The sequence below is a fragment of the Drosophila mojavensis genome, unplaced genomic scaffold, assembly GCF_018153725.1.
Source record: "Drosophila mojavensis isolate 15081-1352.22 unplaced genomic scaffold, ASM1815372v1 contig_49, whole genome shotgun sequence".
In the NCBI taxonomy this organism is placed as follows: Eukaryota; Metazoa; Arthropoda; class Insecta; order Diptera; family Drosophilidae; genus Drosophila; species Drosophila mojavensis.
In genome coordinates this window covers 4,111,162-4,135,224 of record NW_025318872.1, presented here as the reverse complement: position 1 = coordinate 4,135,224, position 24,063 = coordinate 4,111,162, and the positions used below count along the sequence as shown (strand labels likewise).

At 40.0% G+C, this 24,063-nt stretch overlaps 1 protein-coding gene across 3 annotated transcripts in view; it reads left to right on the top strand.

The window, feature by feature from the left end:
* LOC6578088 (mucin-5AC) overlaps positions 1-24,063 on the top strand; it is a 55,997-nt gene that overhangs the window by 8,796 nt on the left and 23,138 nt on the right. For 2 of the 3 annotated variants that reach the window (XM_044009262.1, XM_002003974.4), the window contains exon 1: positions 15,508-17,636. The exons of the other annotated variant lie outside the window; for it this stretch is intronic. In XM_044009262.1, the coding sequence (XP_043865197.1) occupies positions 16,434-17,636 (1,203 nt within the window). In that variant the 5' untranslated portion in view covers positions 15,508-16,433. Of the gene's footprint in view, positions 1-15,507; positions 17,637-24,063 lie in introns of those variants that run through there. 3 annotated transcript variants of the gene reach the window in all.

The window sequence follows — 24,063 nt, the reverse complement described above, 5'->3', positions numbered from 1 at the left end:
CTGCCATGAGTTTATGCATGCCCATGTGTGTGTGCGTGCGTGAGTGTGTGCGTGATATCCCTGCCGCTTTCAGTTAAGTTTATGCTGTTGTTGTTGATTACAGATGCGACTGCGGTTTTTTGGCTTATCCCCTAACGCAGGGTCTAATGGATTCGACATTAAATATGATTTGCAATTATTAGAGCATGGCCCCAACTGCTTCTCAGTCAATTATGATGTTACTTAGCTTTTTTAAGAGTTCAGAAGAGAATAAACTTCACACGATACAGAAAGAGAGAGAGCGAGATCTTGAATATGCACTAATATTGGTGTGAATGTGGACTGTCTTGCTGTAAGAGAGTCGACTGAAAGTTGCAGCTGCTTGAAAGCTGCGACGACATTTGTGGACCTCGAGTGTGGATCGCATGAATGTGGATGTTAAGTTCGCTGTGCAGTACTCCAAGATGCTTCACTAAATTAGTTTTATTTGAAAATTAGTTTTGCTTTCATGCAAATCAAATGACGAAATAAGAGCAGTCGCATTTCGCTTAATGTGCAAAATCAAACTTGAATGGAAGAGCATTTGAATATCTTTAAATATGAGAGGAGGTTACGTCTTATTTTGCTGCCTGCTCAAGCTGCCATCGTTGACATTTTGTTTTCAACGTTTGCTCTCTGGGTTCGTCCTTCCTTTGCTACTTCCACTCCAGTTCCACTTCCACTTCTACTTTCATTCTTTTCTGTTCTCCTCGTCTGTGTGTCGCTGGGCCTGCGGGAGCTGCAGGTGCTGTATTTAAAATGAAATATGGCAGACATTTTTGCGGCTGAGATAAATGCGACGCAGTTTGTTTGCGTTCTTCGTTTCTGCTGGCTTTGTTATTAGATTTGGCCAACTTCCTTGCAAATTTCACGGCCTGCTTCGAAAGACGAATTGAATTTGGCAGCATTCCCTTCATCGGGGTAAGTTGATTAGATTTGCCAAATAGTAATTAAAATTGACTGTCAAATATGTTTTTCGTTCAATATTTAAATTTATTTTCTGCATGCCATCTAATTGAAGGCCATCAAAATTAGTTAAATGAAATCAATTATTTAACTAGCTTCAAACTCATAAAGTTATTTCCAAGTGAAAACTGCTGAAAGTGCTGTTTTTAATTTTCTACTTAATACAGCCCTAAATTTCCCTCTCACTGGCTGTCTCCCTCTCTCTCTCTCTCTCTCTCTCTCCATGAAGGCAATTAGCTTAAATCACAGGCACTGCCAGCCAATCAGGCAATGTGCAGCACTTAAAAACTTTGCAAAACTTGAAATGCAACGGAGCCGAGCACCCCGGAATACCCGCTCCCTGGAGCCGCCTCTACAGGGTGTGCGGCGACTCTTGCAACGGGGTCATAAAAATCTATGCGCCGTAACAACTTGGCAGCTCTTGATTCTACGCCTCAGCTTCTTCTATTTGGCTGTTTGGCTGTGCATATGCATTAGGAGAAGCTGAATGAAAGAAGAAAGAAGAGAAAGGGAAACGCAAAAGAAAAGGGCATCGAAACTCAAGTGCAATGGCTCTCAATTGTAGCGGCTCGTTAGATTTTAAAGCCGGCATATTTATCAGGTTGAGCATTTTGTCGGTTGAGGTTCGAGTCTCGGGTCGGGATTAGGGTAGTCAAACAGAAAGATTATTTGTATTTGGCAAATTTACGCTTATCGACATCGACACTGTGGGTGGGCAAATGTTTTGTAATGAATCAGCCTCAGCTTTACTCAGGGTCCTCACTCTCACTCTCAGCCTCAGCCTCAATCTGCTCTCATCCCGGTCTTTGGGTTGTTTATGGGCGCAACTTGTGTGGAGATCTACTGAGATAGGCCTGTCATTTATTAACTTGAATTTGCATTTAAGCCTCTGGTCTCAGCGCCCAAAGGGTTGCAGTGGATGTGGCCTAAGACAACAGCACTTAACATTTCTGGAACTGAATAACCGGCGACCCAATGTGCAAGCTGTTTGGCAGGACTCTCATTTATATAAAACACTTGTTCCATAATTAAACAGTGAAGCCTGGCGCAGAGAGTCGCAATTCGAGCTGCGGCTTGCAGTTGATGTGAAACTAATCCTTTTTTATTTGTCAAGTAAACAAAAGAGCTGAAGAATATCTCATACTCTACATGTACATATATACTATATATATTATTATTATTATATAGTAGTTGAGTGATTGTGGAGTGTATTTCCTCGATTTTTAGTTTATTCGACATATATTGTAGTGTAGCCTCTTTACTCAGGTTTCACTGTAGCGGCTTCTCGAAATGCGCCTCGCTTTTCCCCGTTTTTAAATGCCAACAAGCCGTAATGACTAAGCACCTAATTTACAGAGCGTAGACTCTGAGCTACAGCTAAGCATTGCTTTAGTCAATACGCCACCCAAAAAAGCGCCATTAAATTCCTTCGTTCTCCACCCCCACCCTCCACTCTTCACCCTCTCTACCATCCGTTCGTCCCCTGAGCCGAATAGCCTCTTGGCCTTTGCGAAGCGCTTTGCTTTGTTCTCCCTGCCCCGCAGCCCGCCTTAAACCTTGTTTGTTGCCTACTTATGAGCGCAGCCCACACACACTCAAGCTGTTGTGCATGTGTGTGAGTGCGTGTGTGTTGTTGTGCGCCAGGAAGCAAACACTCTACGCTTCTATTTGAACGTACATATTTTTTTATTTTTTATTTTCCTATACCCTTTTAGCATAACCGAAGAGGGTATTATAAATGTCAACTACAACACTTATCCAAACAATTCAATCAAGGTTTTCCTCTCACTCTACTGATCGAGACATTTTTTAATACAGAATAAGAATTGAATGAAGTAAAACATAAATATAATAATAATAATAATGGAATTAGAGAACACATAAATATTACAATAATAACTATATATCAATAAATACAGGCTGCAGAGTATGTCCCAGTCGGGCATCTGCTAGTTGACTCGTTCGTCTTTGTAGCCGGAGGCTGCGGCTTCAGCCCCGGGCCTCTAAGGCTGTTCTCTGCCCTCCAACGCAGCCAGGGTCACTTTATTTCATATTATTTAATTTTATTCTTTTCGCTCTCTTAGCATTTCTTAATTTGCATACGCGAGGCTTTTGTGTCTCTTGTCCTGTGCATTTCGCATTCGCATTTGCCTTTGTCCCCTGCACTGTGAATATGTAAATTACAAGAAACCAACTACAACAAAATGTAGTAACAATAATTAAAAAACGTTGCACGTGACGCAAATGCAAATCCAAATCTAAATGCAAATGTGGCAGCCTTCAAATCGTTGACCATGTTCTTCTGGCCAATGCCAGAAATGAATTGGCATCTGTCGTGGCTGCTGTTCCGCCTAATTGGGTTACATGCTCCCTTAAGACACACGTGGGCGTGGCAGTTGGCATGTGGCAGCTGGCATGTGGCATGTGGCATGTGGCATGTGTAAGTGCTGCAAGTGCATTGCTACACTCGCATCTTTGCCGCCCACCTTTAGCCAATGACACGTGATGGTACTTTGGGCACACTTCATTGACACACACTCACAATTACACACACACACACGCACACACACACTTATGCACCTCTCGAGATATGCATACATAAACACAACCCCAAGAGCCGGCGCACACGAAGATAACTTCTTGAGGTCGCATCTCAAATTCAGTTCTCGTCTCGCAGTCCGTCTAGTCTGTGTTTTGTCTTTCTTGTGTTTCACTCTATTTTGTCCCGGGGAAAAGTGCAAATCAATGTGTTGATTAATAATCTTAAAGCCTTCATGTTAATGCAAACCGATCTTCAGCCTATAATAGAGAATCACAAGTCTTGTATACATTCTTTTGTTATGGCTATTATCTATTGAAAGCATCTATCAATATTTAAATACAAAAAGTATCAAAGAAATACAATAATCAATATAAATGTTTTTTTATGTTATTTCGATTGCTACAAATTTTGTACAGCGTATGGCTACTAGTTAGGGGTGTTCCTTTTATTTACAAAATTTGGCCCAACAAGTATTATAGTGTTGCTTCGAATCGTACCAATTGTTGTTGACGCAAAAGACAGATATAAGACTCAAGATTTGCTCTGACTGGCTGCTTTGACAAGCCAAATACAAATCCCTCTCCCAGCTTTGGCTTGATCCCAGTACATGTGTTTACAATGACCCAGCACGTAAACGAGTAATATATTTATAAACATTCCATATATATGTGTATTTGCATGTATCTGGCTCTGATCGAACTGTGAGAGTTGGGTCAACATGCACAGCGAATCGAAGCATCAACAAGATAGAATTTTGTCATTTACCATTTACCATTTGCATAACGCGTTGCTTTTCCGATTTTCACCTGGCTGCCTTCAGCTGGCTCTGACTGGCAGTTGACGTTCTCAGCGTGCTGACGGGCAGCGGGGCAACGGGGCAACGGGGCAGCAGGAAAACAAGAAAACAGGAAAACAGGACATGCTGTGCAGTAGATAACAATGACAATGTAACGTGGCGCTGTTTGTTGTCGCTCGGTGTATTTACACAGCAATTTATTTGTATAGCCGAGGATTGCTCCACGCCTCCTGCTGGGTGCACAGTGTGCAGTTATCACAGTGTGGCATGTCGCTGATTGAATCAACAAGTCTCGCTCGCTATTAATTACGCCGTATTCATAGCTGGAGCAGGCCGATTCGAGAGGCTTGTCTTTTGTTTCAATGGCCCTGGGACTTCAGAGGGAAAATCAATCATTCGCCAAGTGTGTCAATATGTCAAGCATTTCTCTTATTTTTATGCTGACCCTTGTGGGTCGGGCTGCTTCTATTGCTGCGTGTCATTTGGTCCGCTCAAAAGGTTATATATAATATTTTATCTGCCTCCACTTTCGATTTGGATTGTGTTTTGCCTGTCTAAACAAAGCTAACCTCATTTTTTATTGGTCAACAAAGGCGCCAGCAGCAGCAACAACAACAGCAACAAGGACAACAACAACAAAACTGACCTCAATACACAAAGCAAAATAAATTGCGAAATTTTTACTGAATGCAGAAAAGGATGCAAAATAAATTCCGAGTCCCTTTCCGACACCCACCCACACAATAAAAAGGTCAAACACACACAGAGATAGAGAGAGAGAGAGAGAGAGAGAGAGAGGGAGAGCAGAGGCGGTTGCCGGAGAGGTTCGGGCCGTGAGGTGGGCGTTACGGAAGCGGAGTCAAGTGCAACTATTTTGCAGTTGAAAGCTCGAAGAAAAACTTCCACTTTATGGCCGTTGGACAATCATTTGTATACATTGAGACTCGTCATTACAGCTCGGCGCCATTTGCATTTATCTTGAGTATAGTCCATAATATTCTATATTATCGATTAGTAAGTAAATCGAGCAGGCATGATATATGATAAAGCTGAAATATACGTTAATATTTTCGAAATATCGATTTAATCTCTTTTAGTGAGACTATCGTCATTTAAGCTTTAGAAAGTGCTAATCACAATGTGCGTGTCACAAATCCCTGGAAATAGTTATATTTTAAGTGGGGCATAGAGGGCGTAAATCTGAAGTCTCTAGGTCTAATAGCACTCAAGTTGCGCTTTATAAAACAAATATATATCGATTATTTTCGATAAACAATAAATGGGATAAGTTATCGAAACAATATGATAAGCTCATACTGCGTATGATATACTCAAGTATTTATTTCCTAGTTCTTATATCTTCTCAGATCTGAGAATATTGAATATATGTACATATATACCTTATGGGATCTGCCACGTTTCTCTTTATCTGTTATATACATTACAACAAGCTTACGTAATTGTTAAACAAATTGATAACTTCTTGATTAACTCAGTCGCTTGCAAAGCGCAAGTTAAACAAGTCACCGCGCAGTCAAATATCAAATTGAATTCCCAAATGCTTTCCTGGGCATCATAAAATGCTGTGACTGCTCGCATGGCTGGGCACCGCTTTTTATGATGCACTCGGTAACTGTTGCTTACGGCGATCAACTGTAACGGCGACATTAAGCTGCGCTGCCTGCAACTGCAACTGCAACTGCAACTGTGAATTGGGAATGGCAACTGGCCCATGGCTGGGGAGCCAAATTTAGCCATTAAGGCTGCGCATAAAAGGCAATAAACACAGTCGCTTCATGGCGTTCTTTATGCCACTTTGCAGCGAGCTTTAAATGCCTCGAATGTGGCGATGTGGGGAGGTGGGACTCAGAGTGAGCCACCGCTCGCAGGACACAGCAGCAGGAAGTGCAGGAGCAGGAGCAGGAGCAGGAGCAGGAGCCGTGCCGCCCCAGCGACTGCTCTTGTTTTGTGGTGTTGTAATTTATGTATCTCCCCCTTTGCTGTTGTTGTTGTTGTGGTTGTTGGCTTTATGTGATATTTGCCCGGGCTGCCTGCGCCTGCTGCCTGTTGCCTTTTAGCCTATCGGGCCATTGGCCATGGCATAGGTGCTTTGTCTTAATCTAATGCCCATTGTCCCATTCCATGGGCCTTAACGGCTTCAATTAAGCAGAAGTGATAGCAAATGAGGTTATACGTAGACCAATGGCCACATTCATATGTGAATCAATAATATTGTATTATGCACAGTGGATATAAAAGCAAGTTCATCCAATAATAATCCATACATAATAATTTATTCATCTTTTAGTTCAAGTTCCTTCAATTATAAAAGGTAAATTACAAACTGTGAAAATAATATAAACTATTGCAATCTATTTTTAGTTTAGTTTCTTTTGCAATGCCAGAGATTAGATAGCAGTAGGGTTACGAGTTTCATAGTCTATTATTGGGCATGTCAGGTGGTGCTAGTTTTCCATTCAATGTCAGTGGCATAAGCACTCGAAGGCTATGGTGTAGGAGGTGCCAAAAGTGGAAGCCTTTTATGCCAGTCAGCCAGTCGACTCCAATATTTTAATTAAAAATGTGCCTACATTTGATATCAATGCTGGAAAAACTTATGAATGACAGCAGCCGCTGCTCTGCTCTGCTCTGTTGCAATATGCGCCCTTTCGCCAACTAAATGTCGGCCTCAAGTGTTGACGACGATGAATAGAAAAAAAATGAAAAAAATAAATAAAATAAAAATAGTGGAAAAATGAAAAAATAGAAAAACGCGAACGGAAACGGAAGTAGACAGCGAGGCAAGCGACTGAAGCAGGAGCAGACAGCTGTAGCGGAAGAACAAGACGAGGCGTAGATAGCTGCTTATCGAGGCAGCTCCAACTAGCAGCAGGAGAAGCAGGGGCAGGGAATTGAGTTTTGCCACTTGCTCCACTTACATAAGAAATCAAACGTTCTCTTTGCCAAAAATACTAAAAATGGCCCCAAAACTCTGGGGAAAGGGGAGCTACGACGTTGGGGGCTGTGGAAGCTCCTGGAACTAGTTTGCTATCAAATTGATATGTTTTCTTGCACATGGAGCGCGTGCCAGCAGCAGGAGTAGCAGCGGCTGTAATAAATGGAAATGATATAATAATAATAACAGTATAAACAGCAAAAAGTAAACGTTTAACATTGCGATAATCAATAATATTTCCGTTTGCTGGCTGGTTACAAACATATCCGGCTTACTTTATACACATGCAAAGAGCGTAACGTATTCGCCAGTCAGCCTTTCAATTTTGTATGTGTGTGCATGTGTGTGTGTGTGTGTGGTGTGTGTGTGTGTGGGTGTGTGTATGCGTGTGTGCCAATTCTATTGACACATTTGCATGGCAATGGCTTTGAAATTGTTTTGCAGTAAATTCGACGAAAACCCAACGCCCTCGAGTGCTTCTCAATATGTTCTCAATATGTATCTGACGTTACACTCCTCTGTCTCTCTCCCTCGCAAAATAATATTGACAAATTGACAGTTAGTCACAAATGTATGCAAATAGCCATTGGGAATGTCATCAACCTGTTATTGCCTTCCTTTTAAAAGCCAGACATATGATTCAATCAAATTCTAGACAAATATATTGCACCATAAATAGGTCGAGCTTAGCGGCAAATTTATGAAAATACTGAGAAGAGAAATAGAATTTAGTGGGTCTTATTGGTAACTTTTACACCTTCATCAACTTTTCTTATGCAACATATTCATTTTTGTGTGCCTATCGATAAGGTATATATTGATTGTTATGCCTTTCGATACCTTCCCATCGCCATCATATCGTAAACAAGGATAACCTATTCAATTTTGTATTCACTAATAAGATGTGATTATATTAAAATATAGTTGTCCATCCATGCTGACTCAGAGTCACTTACAAAGCTTTAGTCATCGATAACAAACTAAGATGAGATACTTTGGGCTCTAGATCTCTTCTCTTGCTTCATAACTAATCCAATACTCCTAAACATATCAAATATGTTAATTTATCAGCAATGAGTGCTCACAGTCCGGCACCATTCACAATATATAATTATCTTTTTTGGAGCTCTTAATTAGCAATCCATTTGATTGCTAATTTTGCTGCTGTGTGTGGCACTCAGCAGCTGCGTGATGTGTGCAGCGTTTCGTTGGGAGCGGAAGCAAACAAAGTGCTGGCCGCACGCCACAAAAGTCCACTGAAAATAAATTTAAATTTTAATTTAAATCTCAACAAAACGCGCACACACAAAAGCCAAATGCGGCAGCCAGCCAACGTCGATTGGCGAAGCTTGCTGCGTAGACAACTTTACGTGCCACAGCTGCCACTTTTGTTTCTCTGTGTGTGTGTGTGTGTGTATTCTGTGTGTGTGTCTGTGCTTCACTGGCTGTGTGTGGCACGCACTGGCAGGTCCCTGCTCGGGCGCCGCCTGCTCGCATATCTCTGCATGCATATTGCACAGCTGGCCAAACTTGCGCATAAATGACTCAATCGTGGCCATTCCCAGAAGCACAAAACTCTGCTAAAACGCCGAATTTAATACGAAGATTTGCCTAACTTTCATACAGGAAATGAAATAATTTGATAAAGAAGAAGACAAGAAGACAAACCTAATAAATGTGGCAGTAGTGGCAGATCGTATGAACATATTCTTTTTCAGGATGACGAGCTGAGCAAATTTAACCCTGTCCGTGTGTCAATATTTTTTAACGCATCGATCTCATAACCTATAAGAACTAGAGACTTGTAATTTGTTGTGTTGCTCGGTCTTTGGCTCTATTTTGAATTACTTTTTTAATTAATTAATTAATATACGTTTAATTTTAATCGATTAAAATCGTTATCGAAATTCAGTACATTTTTGGCGAAGGTTTTTCAGTAACTCATCAGATATTTATGCTGACCCCTTAATCAATCTGAATAGAAACTCGTATAATTCTTCTTGCGACAAACATTGTCTTTTCTATACAAAATTATCTCTCGTATCCCAATACTCCACGTGAACCATTTATGTGAGCCCTACGTAAATATAGGCTAGTCAACTTTTTGAATCGTATTATGTATTTGTCTCTGCTTGTAAGCGAATTCTTACAGTATCTCGAGATCTTCATCTATAACCTTAATCTCTAAGAATAAATGCTATATCAAATATGATAAAAACGATTATGAAGTAAAAATCTATATTCATAAAATTTATTATTTATAGCTCTATAATAATCTGGCATGCAAATTTTCATAAATTTTATAAAACCTCATGAGAATCAGAGAGATTTTTGGAATGGCCAGTAGTCTGGGCCTTGTTTGTGCGGCTGAAAGGGGAAGATACCCTCTGTACGTATGTATGTATGTGTGTGTGTGGATGTTAGATATGCATGCGCCATGAATGAATAAAGCGAAATCGCTTGGGCTGCTTTCTACCTTTAGCTGAATGCCCAGCTGCCTGACTGCTCCTCTGGCAGTCGCATGACGTATACGCCGCGATGTCTGCTGGAAACGTCAGGCCGCTCTCATACATAAAGTCTCCTGTGGCCGGTTCGTCCGTTCGCTCGATTTGCGTAACTATGCACGAGTTGACTCATTCACATGTGGGTGGTTCTGTGGGTGCGTGGTGGTCTGGTGGTGCGATTGTGTGGGTGAGTCTGTGTGGTGTTTACGCTGCGTGTGGGGGGTTTCTTTTAACTATAATGCCTCACTGACCTGACCAAAACAGCATCAGGCTGTAATTATCCAGCTTGCATAATTTGGCCTCATGTTTTGCTCCTTTCTGTTTGTGCTTTTATGTTCGGCTTACTGAGTAGGCGTCTGGCCACGCCCTACGCCCCACGCCCTAATCTGCTATTGGTTTGCAATCGTATTGATTTTTTGCCAGCCACATGGACTGTTGAATGCCATTCGGTAGCATTAATTGCTGTCATCTAAATTCATATTACACGTGGCCCCATTTTAATTGCCGTCCAGCACGCGAATACTGTGTACATTGCAAATAATTGCCAGAACTTTCTAAGCTCCCGTTTCATTTATCACAATTTATTATTGACATTTTTCTCAATTATTCCAAATACTTACAATGCAGCCATGAAATGAGCTCTTTGTGATTCTTATTCAAAATTATTACGAAAAGTAAAAATTGGACAAAAACATATATGTGTTTTTTTATACCCTGAACCCATTTTCAATGGGAAATCAGGGTATAATGGTTTTGTTGAAATGTATGTAACAGGGAGAAGGAGGCGTGGCAGACCCCACAAAGTATATATATTCTTGATCAGGGTGACGAGCTGAGTTGATTTGGCCCTGTCCGTCTGTCTGTCCGTCTGTCCGTCTGTCCGTCTGTCCGTCTGTCCGTATGTATGAACGTGTCGATTTCAGAAGATATAAGAGCTAGAGACTTCAAATTTTTTTTTAAATGTCCGTAATTACAGCGCGCATATCAAGTTTATCATTAAAAATCGATAACTCATCTCGATCTTTTTTTATCGATAAAAAACCTTATCGAAACCCAGTTATAAAATTATATCTTCTACACCTTTATTGCTAGAATCTCCAAATTTTTAATGTATGCTTATATGCAATTTATACAATTTCGGTTTTTGTTAAAATTTACCCCCCACCTCTAAATTCTCCCCCTCACCCTCACTTTTGTTAAAAGCGTATTTCAAATACTAGAGACTTGTGCTTTGGCAATTACATGCATATTCATGTTATAATCATAATCTAAAAGTTTCATGAAGATCGTACGTCCATAAAAAAAGTTATTAAACAATTAAGTTCTCATAGTAAGCGCACACTGCAGCCCATGCGTGTTTATGCGTGGTTGCTTGTGTGTGTATGTGTTTGTGTATGTGTGTGTGTATGTGTGTGTGTGTATGCGTTTGTGTATGTATGCGTGTGTGTGTATGTGTGTCTGTATGCGTGTGTGTGTATGTATGCCTGCTTTTGCGTACGTGTGTGTGTGTGTGTGTGTTTCTTGTGTAAGCTGAAAGTCGCGAAAAAGTATTGAAATATCTATTGCTCCAAGGGTTCAGGGGATCTCGTAGTCGAGCAGTCTCGACTAGAGCTTTCTTACTTGTTTTTTTTTTTTTTTGGTTAACTGTGAAAAGTAAAATCAATCTATTTTGTGTAATTATATACAATTATAAATAAATTATGTACAATTATAAAAAATACAACATTATTAGGAAATTAAAGTTCTTAAGATTATTAAACTTATTAAGTTTTAAATATTTGTATGTTTTATTTTTGTACTAAGGTCGAATCAATTTGTTCATTAACTAAGATATATATATTTACATGTATGAGTATTGAATTTTCCTAAGTTTAGTAAACTTAAAAACTTGTAACTTTTGATTGAATTTTTGAACGCTAATATACAAGTTCAATACATCAATTGACATATGTTCCGAAAAGCTTTATACACCTAAAGATTAAAGATTTCGTAGGCGCTCTATAGACCTGAAGCATTATAGTAGTTTAGTCGTTTATGTATGCATATATAACTGTCTACAACTATATTTTAAATATTTAATTAGAATTCAGAACATTTCTCGGAAATATACTCATGGACATTGTTTTACCGGAAGATCAATAGAACATTTATCCAAGCGGAATAGCACTTGACTTCCAGTATTTGGCTTTCAGCAAAAGAAACAAGTTAAGATGATCCATGACACGTCAGCGCACTTTCTGGCTTACTGTCATTTATCGTGACTGGGCAGCTGGCATACTTAACTATATAGAGCCACGTTTGGGCTTATGTGTATAGGAATTGGGCCGTAATGGCAGCCGTTTAGCGGTCGTCGCATTTATTGTCGGGGCGTTGCCGTGGGTCTGGGTTTTAATTAGCCTTGAGTGCGTGTTTTGCGCCAAAAGGCATCAACAAATTGTTACATAAGCCACAAGCGAACAAAGCGCTTTAAGGGCCTAAACATTGTCGTCACTCGGCCCGGCCAGCATTTGCAATTGGCCAATTTACGCAGCAAACAACACAAAACACAAAACACAAAATACAGAAAACAACTTAAATTAAATTGAAAGAGCAAGAGCAAAACGTTGAAATGGCTGAGCAAACGCGCGGGCGTACTTTTGACTTATAAGGATATGTTAGCGCTTATTATGACCCTGAATGTTGCTGCAGACCAGGTCGCCGAGTCATGGCAAATGTTAAGGTTGCCGAGGTACAACCGGCCGAATAGAACTGGAAGCCAAAGGGGATTTTAATTCGCGTGTTTACGACAAAATCGCATGTGCAGCGCGTTAAGGGATCCAGCAGAAGCAAAACAGCAAGAAACAACGCGGAAAAATCGTGAAATTACAAATATTTGCGAATACATGAAAATATCTGCAGTCACATTCAAGCAAAAGCTGCACAGACGAGGCCGAAGATAAGCAATGACGGGTATGCAGATACCCCGCAATAGTCAGAAGTAACTTTCGCTTAGCGCCACCAGTAAATTAACCTTTTCAGTAATGTACGAAAAGATAGATACCCTGCAGTCCCCATCGAGAATTATTATATCTTATTTATTTTACTATCGTAAGAGCTACAATAATTAGGGCGAGCGACTGTATATTTTGAATATTCCCGCGACAAATAAAATATTTGATTTAAATACCAACATACAAATATTGTATATAACCACTATACTACTCAAAATAGATAAGGGCTACATGGATGGAGTCTATAAATGGGTAGGAAAACCTTACAACACCAACGATAAGAAATTATGAGAACATGCATTAGTCTGTGTATAGGGTATAATGAAGATCTGACAAGAATAGAGAACAATACTAAAGCGAACACCATCATTGTCATAGTGTACTCTAGGGGATTCAGCTCTAGTTCTAATTAATCTATAGTTCTATTCTCACTTGCCAATTATTGCCAAGTGTTGGGTAACTGACAAAATATAATTTATAGAATATTATACAGTAATGTATACCATTATAGAGCATATGAATTAAAATAATAAAAAAAAAAGAAATCGTATTAAAACGTGCATGGCAAGCACAATGCACACAGTGCTACTTAACATAGTTTCACTGTACTCACCTTGTTGGGTTGTACAACTCCTGTGAGAATCCTCTTTAAATACTCTACACACTTTAGTGCTTCCAATATTTGGCGCATTTAACAGAATTCGATGGTTCAGTCATTTTTGCTGCATGTAAATATGTGTGTGTTTATGTGTGCGATTGAGTGAGAAAAGTTTGCCTTCCCTTCATTTTTTTATTCTTCACTTTTGGCTACAAGATGATTTCGCTTTTTACTTTTCTTGCTCGACGGAACTTGAAGGTTTCCAACCGAAAGTCAAAATAAAAAGTTTGCGCATTTTATTGTTTGATGAGTTTTGAATGGGGTGTGGCGATTGTGAAAATTGTTTTCAATGGATATTTCATCGTTCTCCCACTCTGCTCTTTACATTCTCAACAATCATCCATAACGAGTCGCGAAATTGATTAATGATGGATGAGTGTAAAGCTGTATTCAATTGAAAGGAGCGAAGCACCAGAAATTTTAATCTTTAATATGTAATAAAAAGTTTTGAGTTGCTATGTTCAGCTGAACGATGTTTGGCGTTTGATATATTGCTTGTTGAAGTATTGCCATATTTAATGTTGAAAATAAAACTCTGAATGGGATATTATTATTTTGTGTTAAAATATTTTTAACCTTTGTACTCTATTAATATTAAAATATTTCTATATCCTGAACCCGTTAAAAATTCAAATACAGGCCATAATGGGCAAATTATGGAATGACAGAAGGTGGCGTGGCATATCAAATATTTAAGTGTGTGTGTGAATGAGTCGTTTGTTATGGAAATACACATAATTGAAACGAAGAATCTCTAATATATTCACTTCATTATATTTTATTTAAATATATTGTGTGGAAAAAATCCCTTTACATATTTAATATATACATATATATTTTAAATACATTAAAAAGATTTTTTTTTTCATCCATAAAACTTTATTATCTTTTTGAAATGCTTAAGTATCTTCTAATAACATATTTTCTTGAATATTTGATGATTTCCACATAAGATATAATGTTGTATCTATTTGTTGGGGCATGCCAATGAGAACTTTGCAATACGATGTTTATCTATTTTTAAGAATCCTATTAATAGTTATTGACAACTAAATCACTTTTTCTCACACTCTACATCTCTGACAATCCACTTTGCAGCTTAGCAAATAGTTTTTAGCATTAAGGATGCGTGTCTACCATAAAGATTCAGATTGATTTGAATGCTGTTACTGTGTTTATCGATTATCGTCGCGTTCCTTGCAGTAAATCCGTCTTTATACATAAGTTTAGATAAAACGAGAAATTATTAAATTGAAGAGCCTATGAGAACATGTTGTGCATTGCCAGGGATATCAGCGACATGCAACTAAAATGCAACAAATTTCGATTTTAATTTTAATTCACAATACACGAAGAACAACAATCAGATTGTGAAAATGTAGTCTAGCCTGATGTGAACTGAGGATTATCAATCGTTGAGTATGTGCATGTCTCATTCAACTGTGTGTGTAAAACAAAATAGAAATTAAATGAAAATTGAAAACAGAAACAAAAGCAAATCGTAAAATTTAAGACGTGCTTTAGGAAGCTTCCATATTAAACTGAAGTATAAAGCGAAAAGCAAAATATTCAGATACAAATTGAAACATATATATATATTCTATTCAATTGTTTACATGTCTTTGTATGTGTGCTTGTGTGTGTGTGTGCGTTAGGCTTTAGACGCTTTTTGTACGCTAATGGACACTAGTTAGACAATTACCAAACAAATATTTATATGTATACATACTCATACATACATACATGTATTTAGCAGATAAGCAACGTACAGTTTATGTATATACATAGCTAATCCAGGCAGCTTTTAGCTTTTAAAACTATATGTATAAATAGAGAAAAGTAATTCAATTATTTTTATCATACGGCCCGCGTGGACAGGAGAGTTGACACAAAGGATACACACAGACAATACGCCCCGAAAAGTATGCAACAGAAATAATTCGATTGTGAAGAGAGCATATTTTTGAAATGTTTATAGGCAGAGAGGATCGTTAGAGTCGTTGCACATATTTATAGAAAATCAGAGCCCAAATATAACATTTTTAAAATAGACACCAAGCGAAATACAATTTTTTGACATATATATACTTATATATATTTTTTGATAAGCCAACAACAACAACAACAACAACAACAAGAACAAAAACAAGAACAAGCAATGCACAATGTATGTATTCCCTAGCCTAAGTTGAGTCTGCGAATTGCTTTTGTATGATTTTGTTAGTTCATATATACGTATATATGCATTTGAAGATTGTTATACCAATGAAAAATTTACTTTTGATGGTTTCAATGAGGTTTATTTCAAACAACGTTTTGTACATGTCACTCGGTTGAAGCTTAAGCAAGTAATCCAAAGTACAATCATTTTTGTCAATACAGACACAAAACGGTAAGAAAACGAATGAAGTCAAATATTCTAGATACTACACTAAAGCAACCTAAGCGAAACTGTTAGAGAGGATAGCCACATCATATTAGTCATATATACAGGGACAGACAAGAAGAAGAACAACAACAACAACTACCACATAAACAAACAAATTTTGCTAAGAATTTTAACGTTTATTTTTCCAAAGACACGCTTTATAAAACCGAAAGTGAAAGAAGATAAGAATTGCTTAAAGTGAGGTTAGAAACACTAAAAGTAAGGTTAGAGCTGACAGAGATAGCATAAGAATAGTTGTGCTTAGAATTGAATCGGCTAAAGTGAGATGAGATAGTCTCACGAGAAATTGTTTGTTAGAAAGGGAGAAAGTGAGGTTAAACCAGCAAACAGTCCGCTTAAACTGCCCAAGAAGTGAGGCTAGCTCAACACTCAGGTCAGGCAGCCACTCGATTCAGTTAAGTCTAGCTTAGTTTACAACTGCCAAGTATTGCAAATTAGGAAGGCGCAGCGCAAATCGATGCTAGATCTAAGCTAAGCGAAACTAGAAACCGAATGTTAGTTAAGCGTAAGCCATAGAGTAAATCCAGAGCCTGTATACCTAAGCAGTAAGCAACATGTATGCAGCTGCTGGCGGCGCCTCCTTGGCCTCGCGCCAGGCGCGCCAGCGCCAGCGACAGCAGAAGAAGAACCAACAGCTACAAGCGAAACTACATCCACCGAAACCAGCTGGAGCCGTCGTCGGCCTCGGCGCCGCTGATCATGGCGGCGCCTCGACGCCGACGCGCAGCCAGTCGCGGCAATTCCACCAGCTGCCCACCAGCTACTTGCGGGCGCCGCAGCAGCCGCAGGGCCGCAAGCTCAGCGCCACCTACACGCAGTCCCGCTCCCTGCTGCCCATCGAGGAGGGGACGGGCGGCTCCGACACGCAGTCGGTGCTCCAGCTGCGCATGCACTCGCACTCGCACGCGCACTCACACTCGCACATGCCCGGGCACGCCCACGGCCACGCCCAGGGGCTGCAGGGCCACGGGCACAGCCATCTGCACCACGGTCACGGGGGTCCCGTGCAGACGCCCTATCAGCAGTTCGCCTCATCACACGGACGCGTCTCACCGAAGCTCGTGCACCGGCACAGCGGCAGCAGCGCTGGCTTCCCCCCCGGAGCAGCAGCAGAGGGACAGCTGCACAAGTCGGCAACGGCGACGCTGCCGCTGGTGTCCCAAATGGAGGAGACCCCGCTAGCTACTCCTGCGTTGCCATCGGCTGCGGTCGGCGTTAAAACGACGGCGATGTCGATGCTGGAGACAGACGCCACGCCCAGCACCTCAGCGGCGGCGGCCGCCGCCGAAGCCGCCGTCTCCGAGCCCCAATTGGAGCTGGCCGGCGCGGCGGCCATGTTTGTAGCTCACCATGATGCGATCATTGTAACGCCGGCCACGCCCATGGCCTCGCCCGGGCACGCCGCCGCAGCGGCAGCAGCCGCAGTGAAGCTGCGGCGAGCCGACGACGACGACGAGCCCAACGACTCGGCCGAGCGCCAGCCCCTCACAGCCTACGACGAGGACGAGGCCATGCAGCCGCCCAGCGGCCCCTTGGAGCGCAAGTGCAGCGTCTATCGCATGCGTCGCAGCGACGCCTTCGAGCAGGGCGACCTCGGCGTCACCAGCGGCCTCAAGCGGCAGCTGCGCGAACTCCAGTTCCAGCAAACCCAATACGAGCCCCTCGTCAGCGATGAGCCCCAGCTGCTCTTCAAGGGCCGCAAGTTCCAGCTGTGCGCCTACTGCGAGGAGGGCATCTGCGTCTGCGAGCACATCGAGGTAAATGAGGTCCAAGTCAAGCCCCAGCTTGCCCAACTATCTATGTATATTATCTAGTATCTGCATCTGTATCTGTATCTGTATGTGTGTGTGTGTGTGTGCGTAATCTTAACTGTAATCGTAATCTATTGCTAGCTAACCAATGCATGTTCCCCATTCTAAATATCAGCTGTGTACCTAGTTTTATAAGAGCTTTAACTGAGGTTGGCATGCCCCAGCGTATTATTATACAGTGGAAACTACTATATGTTGAATATTCTAAATTATATTTTACTGGACAATAACAAGCAAGTTGCTTAAACAGAGATGAGCTCAACCTTATCTAAATAACACACAGCGGAAAGCCCTAATTAAAAATATGTAATATGTTATTTAATATTGTTATTATTATTATTATTATTATTATTATTATAATTTTTTTTTTTTTTTTTTTTTTTTTTTTGGTTTCCCAGAATTATGCATCAGTTGATCTATTGATTAAAATTATTAAACATTTCAAATCTCATGACATATCGAAGAAATACTGCCAAACTGAAATGAGTTTCACACACAAATATTTTGTATTTGAAATCTTTCAACTTCTATGATAAATAACCTATCTATAATCTTTGATCAACACTCTGCTTCCTTTCAATATATTATGTAATAGCTAATGGGTGAGAATGTAAGTCTTTGCTTTATGATGATATACGATTTATGATGAACTCCGATGCTGAACTATACTCCCCTATATACTATGAATTACGATATTTAGTTCGCTTTGGTCACTTTGGAGTGGCTGTCTCAAAGTTTTCCCTGTTTTTCGTGGCTTTTCACGTCTTCACTTTGTATATATGTATGTGTATTGCTGTATTGATTGGAATATCTACAAAAATGTTCTGCTTCATCTTTGAAGGCAGCTGCTGCCAAAGTCAACAGCTTCAATTGACCCACTCGGAAAAGCACAACAAAATGTGTCCTTTCGTTCCTTTCAGTTGGGTTCGTCTAATATTTTTCCTATAGCTAACCTCGTTTTGAAGCGATGCCATAACTGGCAACAACAACAAATCGGAAGCGCATAATGTGCCTTTGTATCGGGCTGATAATGCGACGCCTACTAAAAGCTTTGGCAAGCTCTTGCATACGAGCGCCCACATCTTGCCACGCCCCCAAGCAGATGCCAAATATTGTGTAAACGGCAGTCCTCAAATGTGTGTCATAAAAGTGCAGCATTCGGTGGCTTATGATGTGTAACTGTGGTGTCATGCGGTGGAGCAGTGGTGCAGAGCTACACTGGTATTGTGGCTCAGTGGATCAGTGGTGCGGTAATGCAGAAACTGAGCGGTTCAGAGTAGCGGCTTTAAAGTTTCGCTCTTAACGAGCTCCCAAGCAACAAATTAAAAAACTTAACGCTGTGCAATTATTTGACTTGCATAAGCAACTATAAAATAAAGCTACAAAAAGCCAAAAGCGGAAAGCATGTCAGAAAGCTGGCTGGCTGCGAGCTGACCGACTGTCAGATACCCACTACTTGGAAAACGTAATTATTTAGCAAAATACTTTTTGTTTTGTATTGTATTGTGATGAATGCGTCCCATACTGAGAGTCTATATAGAATTTCTTGTATTTTGCTAGCTGCGAGCCGATCGACTGTCAGATACCTACTACTTCAAGAATTTTTGTATATGTATACTACTTGGAAATGTTGCAAATGTTGGAGTAACATCATAAGTGATGAATGCATCTCTATCCTTAGCTAATGAATACTTGTAATATGCTAAAAGTATTTTACCAAAAAAAAAAAAAAAAAAAATACTTTTAATATTTTACTAAATACCTGCATATTAAAAGTGTATATGGAATTTCTTGATTTATGATCTTACTATCTCCCTCTTTTACTCCCTCCTTCTCTCTCGCTCTCCCTGTCTGCTCGTCGAGAAATTCTATGATGGATCTACATGTTTCTTATACTCTATATCTTACAACCTTATTGTCTCGTCACTTTACGCACATATCTAAAACATGTATAGGTCTTGCAAGGCATATCTTCTGCCTGGGCTGCCTTCGCACAGCCTCTCTGCAGCTCACGTTGCTTACAGAGTATTAAAATTGCACAAATTAAACAAAACTTTTGCACAAAGCAAAATCGCTTTACCCCAACTAAGTAAAATGGTTCCACCAAAAAATATAAAAAATACAAAGGAAAGCAAAACAGGAAAAAAACGAACGGCGGCTAAAATTTATTATATTCAACGCCCACCCACGTCGCATCCACCCATGCACCACCCTTGTGCCACCCGCCTCCTGCACGTGCTGAGTGGACACTCAAGTTTTTAAGAGAGTCATAGATATATATGTAGTACGTACTACAAGTACGTACTATATATGTACTATATTCATGCTAGATGTATATATGTATGTATAAGTTTGTATATATGCTTCCCTCACACAGCAAGCACAAGAACAACAGCTAGTAAATTAGCTGGAAAATAGTGGAAAAAGTGTGCGGCAAAATGGCGGACGCTGAAAATGTGAAAAATAGAACGAAAAGTGCAACAACAACAACAGTAGCTGCGAAAAAAGTCATAAAAGCAGGAGAGCAACATGAAAATGAAAATGAAAATGAAAATGAAAATGAAAATGGCAAATAACGTGTTATGAAAGTAAAAAGCTCAACGAAAGGTGTAAAACTCTGTTGGCCTCTAGTTCTCTAGCATGAATTAGCTGCTAAAGCGAGATGACAGCTTTACGACAAGCAACTGCATTAGGCTTAATTACGAGCCCGTACAGGATGACTGATTTCACAATATATGTAGTATCTTTTTGAATAAAGGAACTTGGAGACTTAGCTCTAATACATCGTGGAACTAAGAAAAAAGTTTGTATTTTGGCTTCCCTAGACTTCCTGAAATATGGAAACATATCATAACTAATGATGGCAATTATTTGATAATATAACTCAGAATATCGCAGCAATGGCAAAAAAGATAATGGTGGATGCGTGATTGCATGATTTCGGTAAAAATAACTTGAATTTCGTTAGAAATAACTTAAATTAATGCATACATAAATATCTCAATCGATCACAAAGGTGACTCTCTGCCCTATTTATGAATATGTTCCTTGAAATCATTGAGCTCCTAAGCGACGTATTGATTAACTCGTGAGCATATATATCATTTCTGAAGTGCTGCATTAGTTAGTTAGAACTAGTTAATGAGATAGGCGATTTAGTTCGCGTCTTGTGCGAATCACGCCAAACATTGTTCAATTTTGACGTTCTCTGCCTATCGATTGTTCAAGCATATCGATAAATTCAACTGCATTGCTGTCCAAAGCAATTTGCCAAGTCTAAATGTAACTCTGACCAATCAACAAGATTCTGTGGCATTACGATGGAATCAAATCGTTAACGCTCAACTGCACAGCCTTCGTTTTGTCCATTTGTCAAACGCCGGCTTCCTCTTCCTTCCGCCATTTTTAGGGCATCCCTATATGCTCCCTCCCTCCCCCTTCTATAACTGTCATCGAGCAGCAATTTAATTTTCAATTACGTGAGGGCTGCCAAAAAAAAAAGACTGAATGCGAACTGCACACCATTCCGAAATTGCAGTCTCTATAATTACTCAAACTGTCGCCTGTGGCACACTATCTGCTGAACCACGCCCCATTGGCCCATCTACCCATCCGCCCATCTGCCCATCTTCTCATCGACTGGCTTTTCACAGGCTCTTCATCATGGTCAGCCTGTTGGCTGGCTGACTAAAATCAGCCCCACGGAGACTTGTTGGGCACGATTCGTTGTTGTTGTTGTTGTTGTCGTCGTATTTGTTTGTCAGGCTTGTCGTTTGTTTCTTTTTCGTACAACAGTGACTGTTGTTGTTGCTGTTGTTGTTGTTGCTGCAGTAATTGCAAGTGACATATTGAAGCCCCACTTACCCCATTTGATGCGAATACCCTGCACACTGCCAACACCCCTGACGGCGCACGATCAAGCGACAATCAGTGTGGACTCTTGAGTTCGCTTTTTATTGCATACTTTGCGGCGGTCGAAATTGAATTTCAGTTGCATAATTCATTCACTCTCTCACACACACACAGACACAGAGAGTGTCTCTGTGTAGTTGTTGCCTTCTTTGATTCGAGATAAACGCAACTCGTTTATTACATGACCACATTTAAATTCATTTTCGATTTTTTGCTTGGCTCTTGTAGCGGCGCTCTTTTAGCAAACATTTATCTTCAATAGCGTGAGTGTGTGGGTGTGTGTGTGTGTGTGTGTGTTCATGCGCTTCGATTGTTGTCGCCGCCAACGACAATAAAAAGCATTTAAAAAGACACAAATTATAACGCGTTTGCCCACAGAACTCAATTGCATTTGACATTTTTATGGCCCACAAATTATCGAATCGAGAAGTTCTGCAAATCACATTCGTCTATAAAACAGTTTTATGCCATGGATAGCTTCAACAACAGCGCAATGTGCGGAAAATACAAAAACAAAATATCCGAAGATATTATCTTAAACAGCAGTTAAAATTTTCAGCTGTTCCAAGAAATTTGAATTTGAATTTGTTTTATTCTCACAGTTCATCAACAAGAAAAATCTGGTAGAAATAGGAATAAAATCATTTCGAAATTGAGAAGAATATATTATATTGCAATCTATTTCAATGTAACTTTATATAGCCGGATGGTTTGAGCTTGAGTCACAGTGAGCTCAATCCATACACTGATTTACATTCTATCAGTCTCTACTTAGCAAGTCCAGAAAGTTAAATCTAAAGCCCGATATTTCCAACGCTTTATTGAGAAGTCTTTAACTAAACGCAATTCTCTTCGATTTTGGCCAACACTTCAAATACAGCTCGTTATTCAGTGCTTCAGATTCGTGGCTATAAATATTATCAATTAGCGCGCCGCAAATCAAACGAATGGAAATGGCTCAATAGCGTATGCTCACTTAACGCTTGGTTAGTCCGTGCAAATTTGGTTTATACGGCTGAATAAATAACTCTCAATACACCCACGCCCACCACCCGACGGCCAACACCCAACAGCACACACACACACACACACACACACAAATAGCTCGCAAGATATATGATTGCTTTGGACAATCAAATAACATGGCTTTCATGGAGGACAGTTGCCATTTCTCACGTGTTTGTGGCATGTGGCATGCGCCGTGTGGCATATGCAAATTTTTCGAGGCGATTCACTGGCTTTAATTACCTGTAGACAAGGCACTCGACACACTCCCGGAGCACTCGACCGCCCTCCGCCCCTCTCCCAGCAGACATGTGAACAAGACAGCGGGCGCCGTGCCAAAAATGCCGCCAACAAGAAGACGAAAACTGAGTATGGAATAATGAAAGCGGAACACGGACTATATAATACGGAATATGGAATACGGCATACGAAACACGGGAGCTGGCAATTCGCATTAATTAGCAAGTCGACTGTCGACTGTCGAATGACCGGACCCAATCGTGCAACATGTTTCCCCAGTAGGCGGGGCAGAGTCGCATGGGCTGTTCGACAGCACCTGTAACTCATCTGCGGCTTTACGGCCAGCTCTTGCATATGCAAGAGTCAACCTTTGAGCTGTTATTGATTCACCTACCAGAATACACTCGTATTTAAATGTGAAAGTTGACTTTGTGGCAATCACCACAAAAATTTGCATTTGCCGGAACCATGAAATACCTATGGACTACTTTTCTCCTTTTCCCTCTCTTTCTCTCTCATACACACAGTAAGCAGTTTTAAGCATTTAAAACTATAGCTTTAATGCGCTTAAATTCTGACAGAAATATTTGTGCTTACAACGAGAGTGCCCTAATGTCTTAACGGAAGCACTAGTCCTCTTATAAGTCAACAGATATGTTTATAAATATATTTAAATTTACCATTCTTCAAGGCTCCTACAGGAAAGATTTCTCATCACCAAAGTAAAAAAAAATATATATATATATATAATAATAATAATAATAATACAAATGGTTACAACTAGAAAAATGTTAATAGAAGTATTTCTTCAATATTAAATTCAATTCTATCTGAGAAACCCATTTATCAATTTTTTATTTCATGGAGAATCTCAAATGGATTCTCTTAAAAGCCAAAAGAAAAAAGCTATGATCTATATTTTGTATGGTGATTTGATTTCTTTTAATTTGAAAACAAGAAAGAAACAAATAGAAACAACTCATACGAATCGTTTATTTAATTACAATGAAATATGACTTGACTGACTTTTATTCGAATCCTTGCATCGAATGCACTGCACTCCATTCTGTTGTCTCTGCTCATCCAGTTGATTGTGCAAGCAGAACCTATTTAAATCTTTGATTTATGTAATTTTAATAAATGGGAAAAGTTGTTTCGTTTTAATGCACTCGGCCCAATTGGAAACTGCAAAGCAATGCTTGGTAACTGTCAAAGG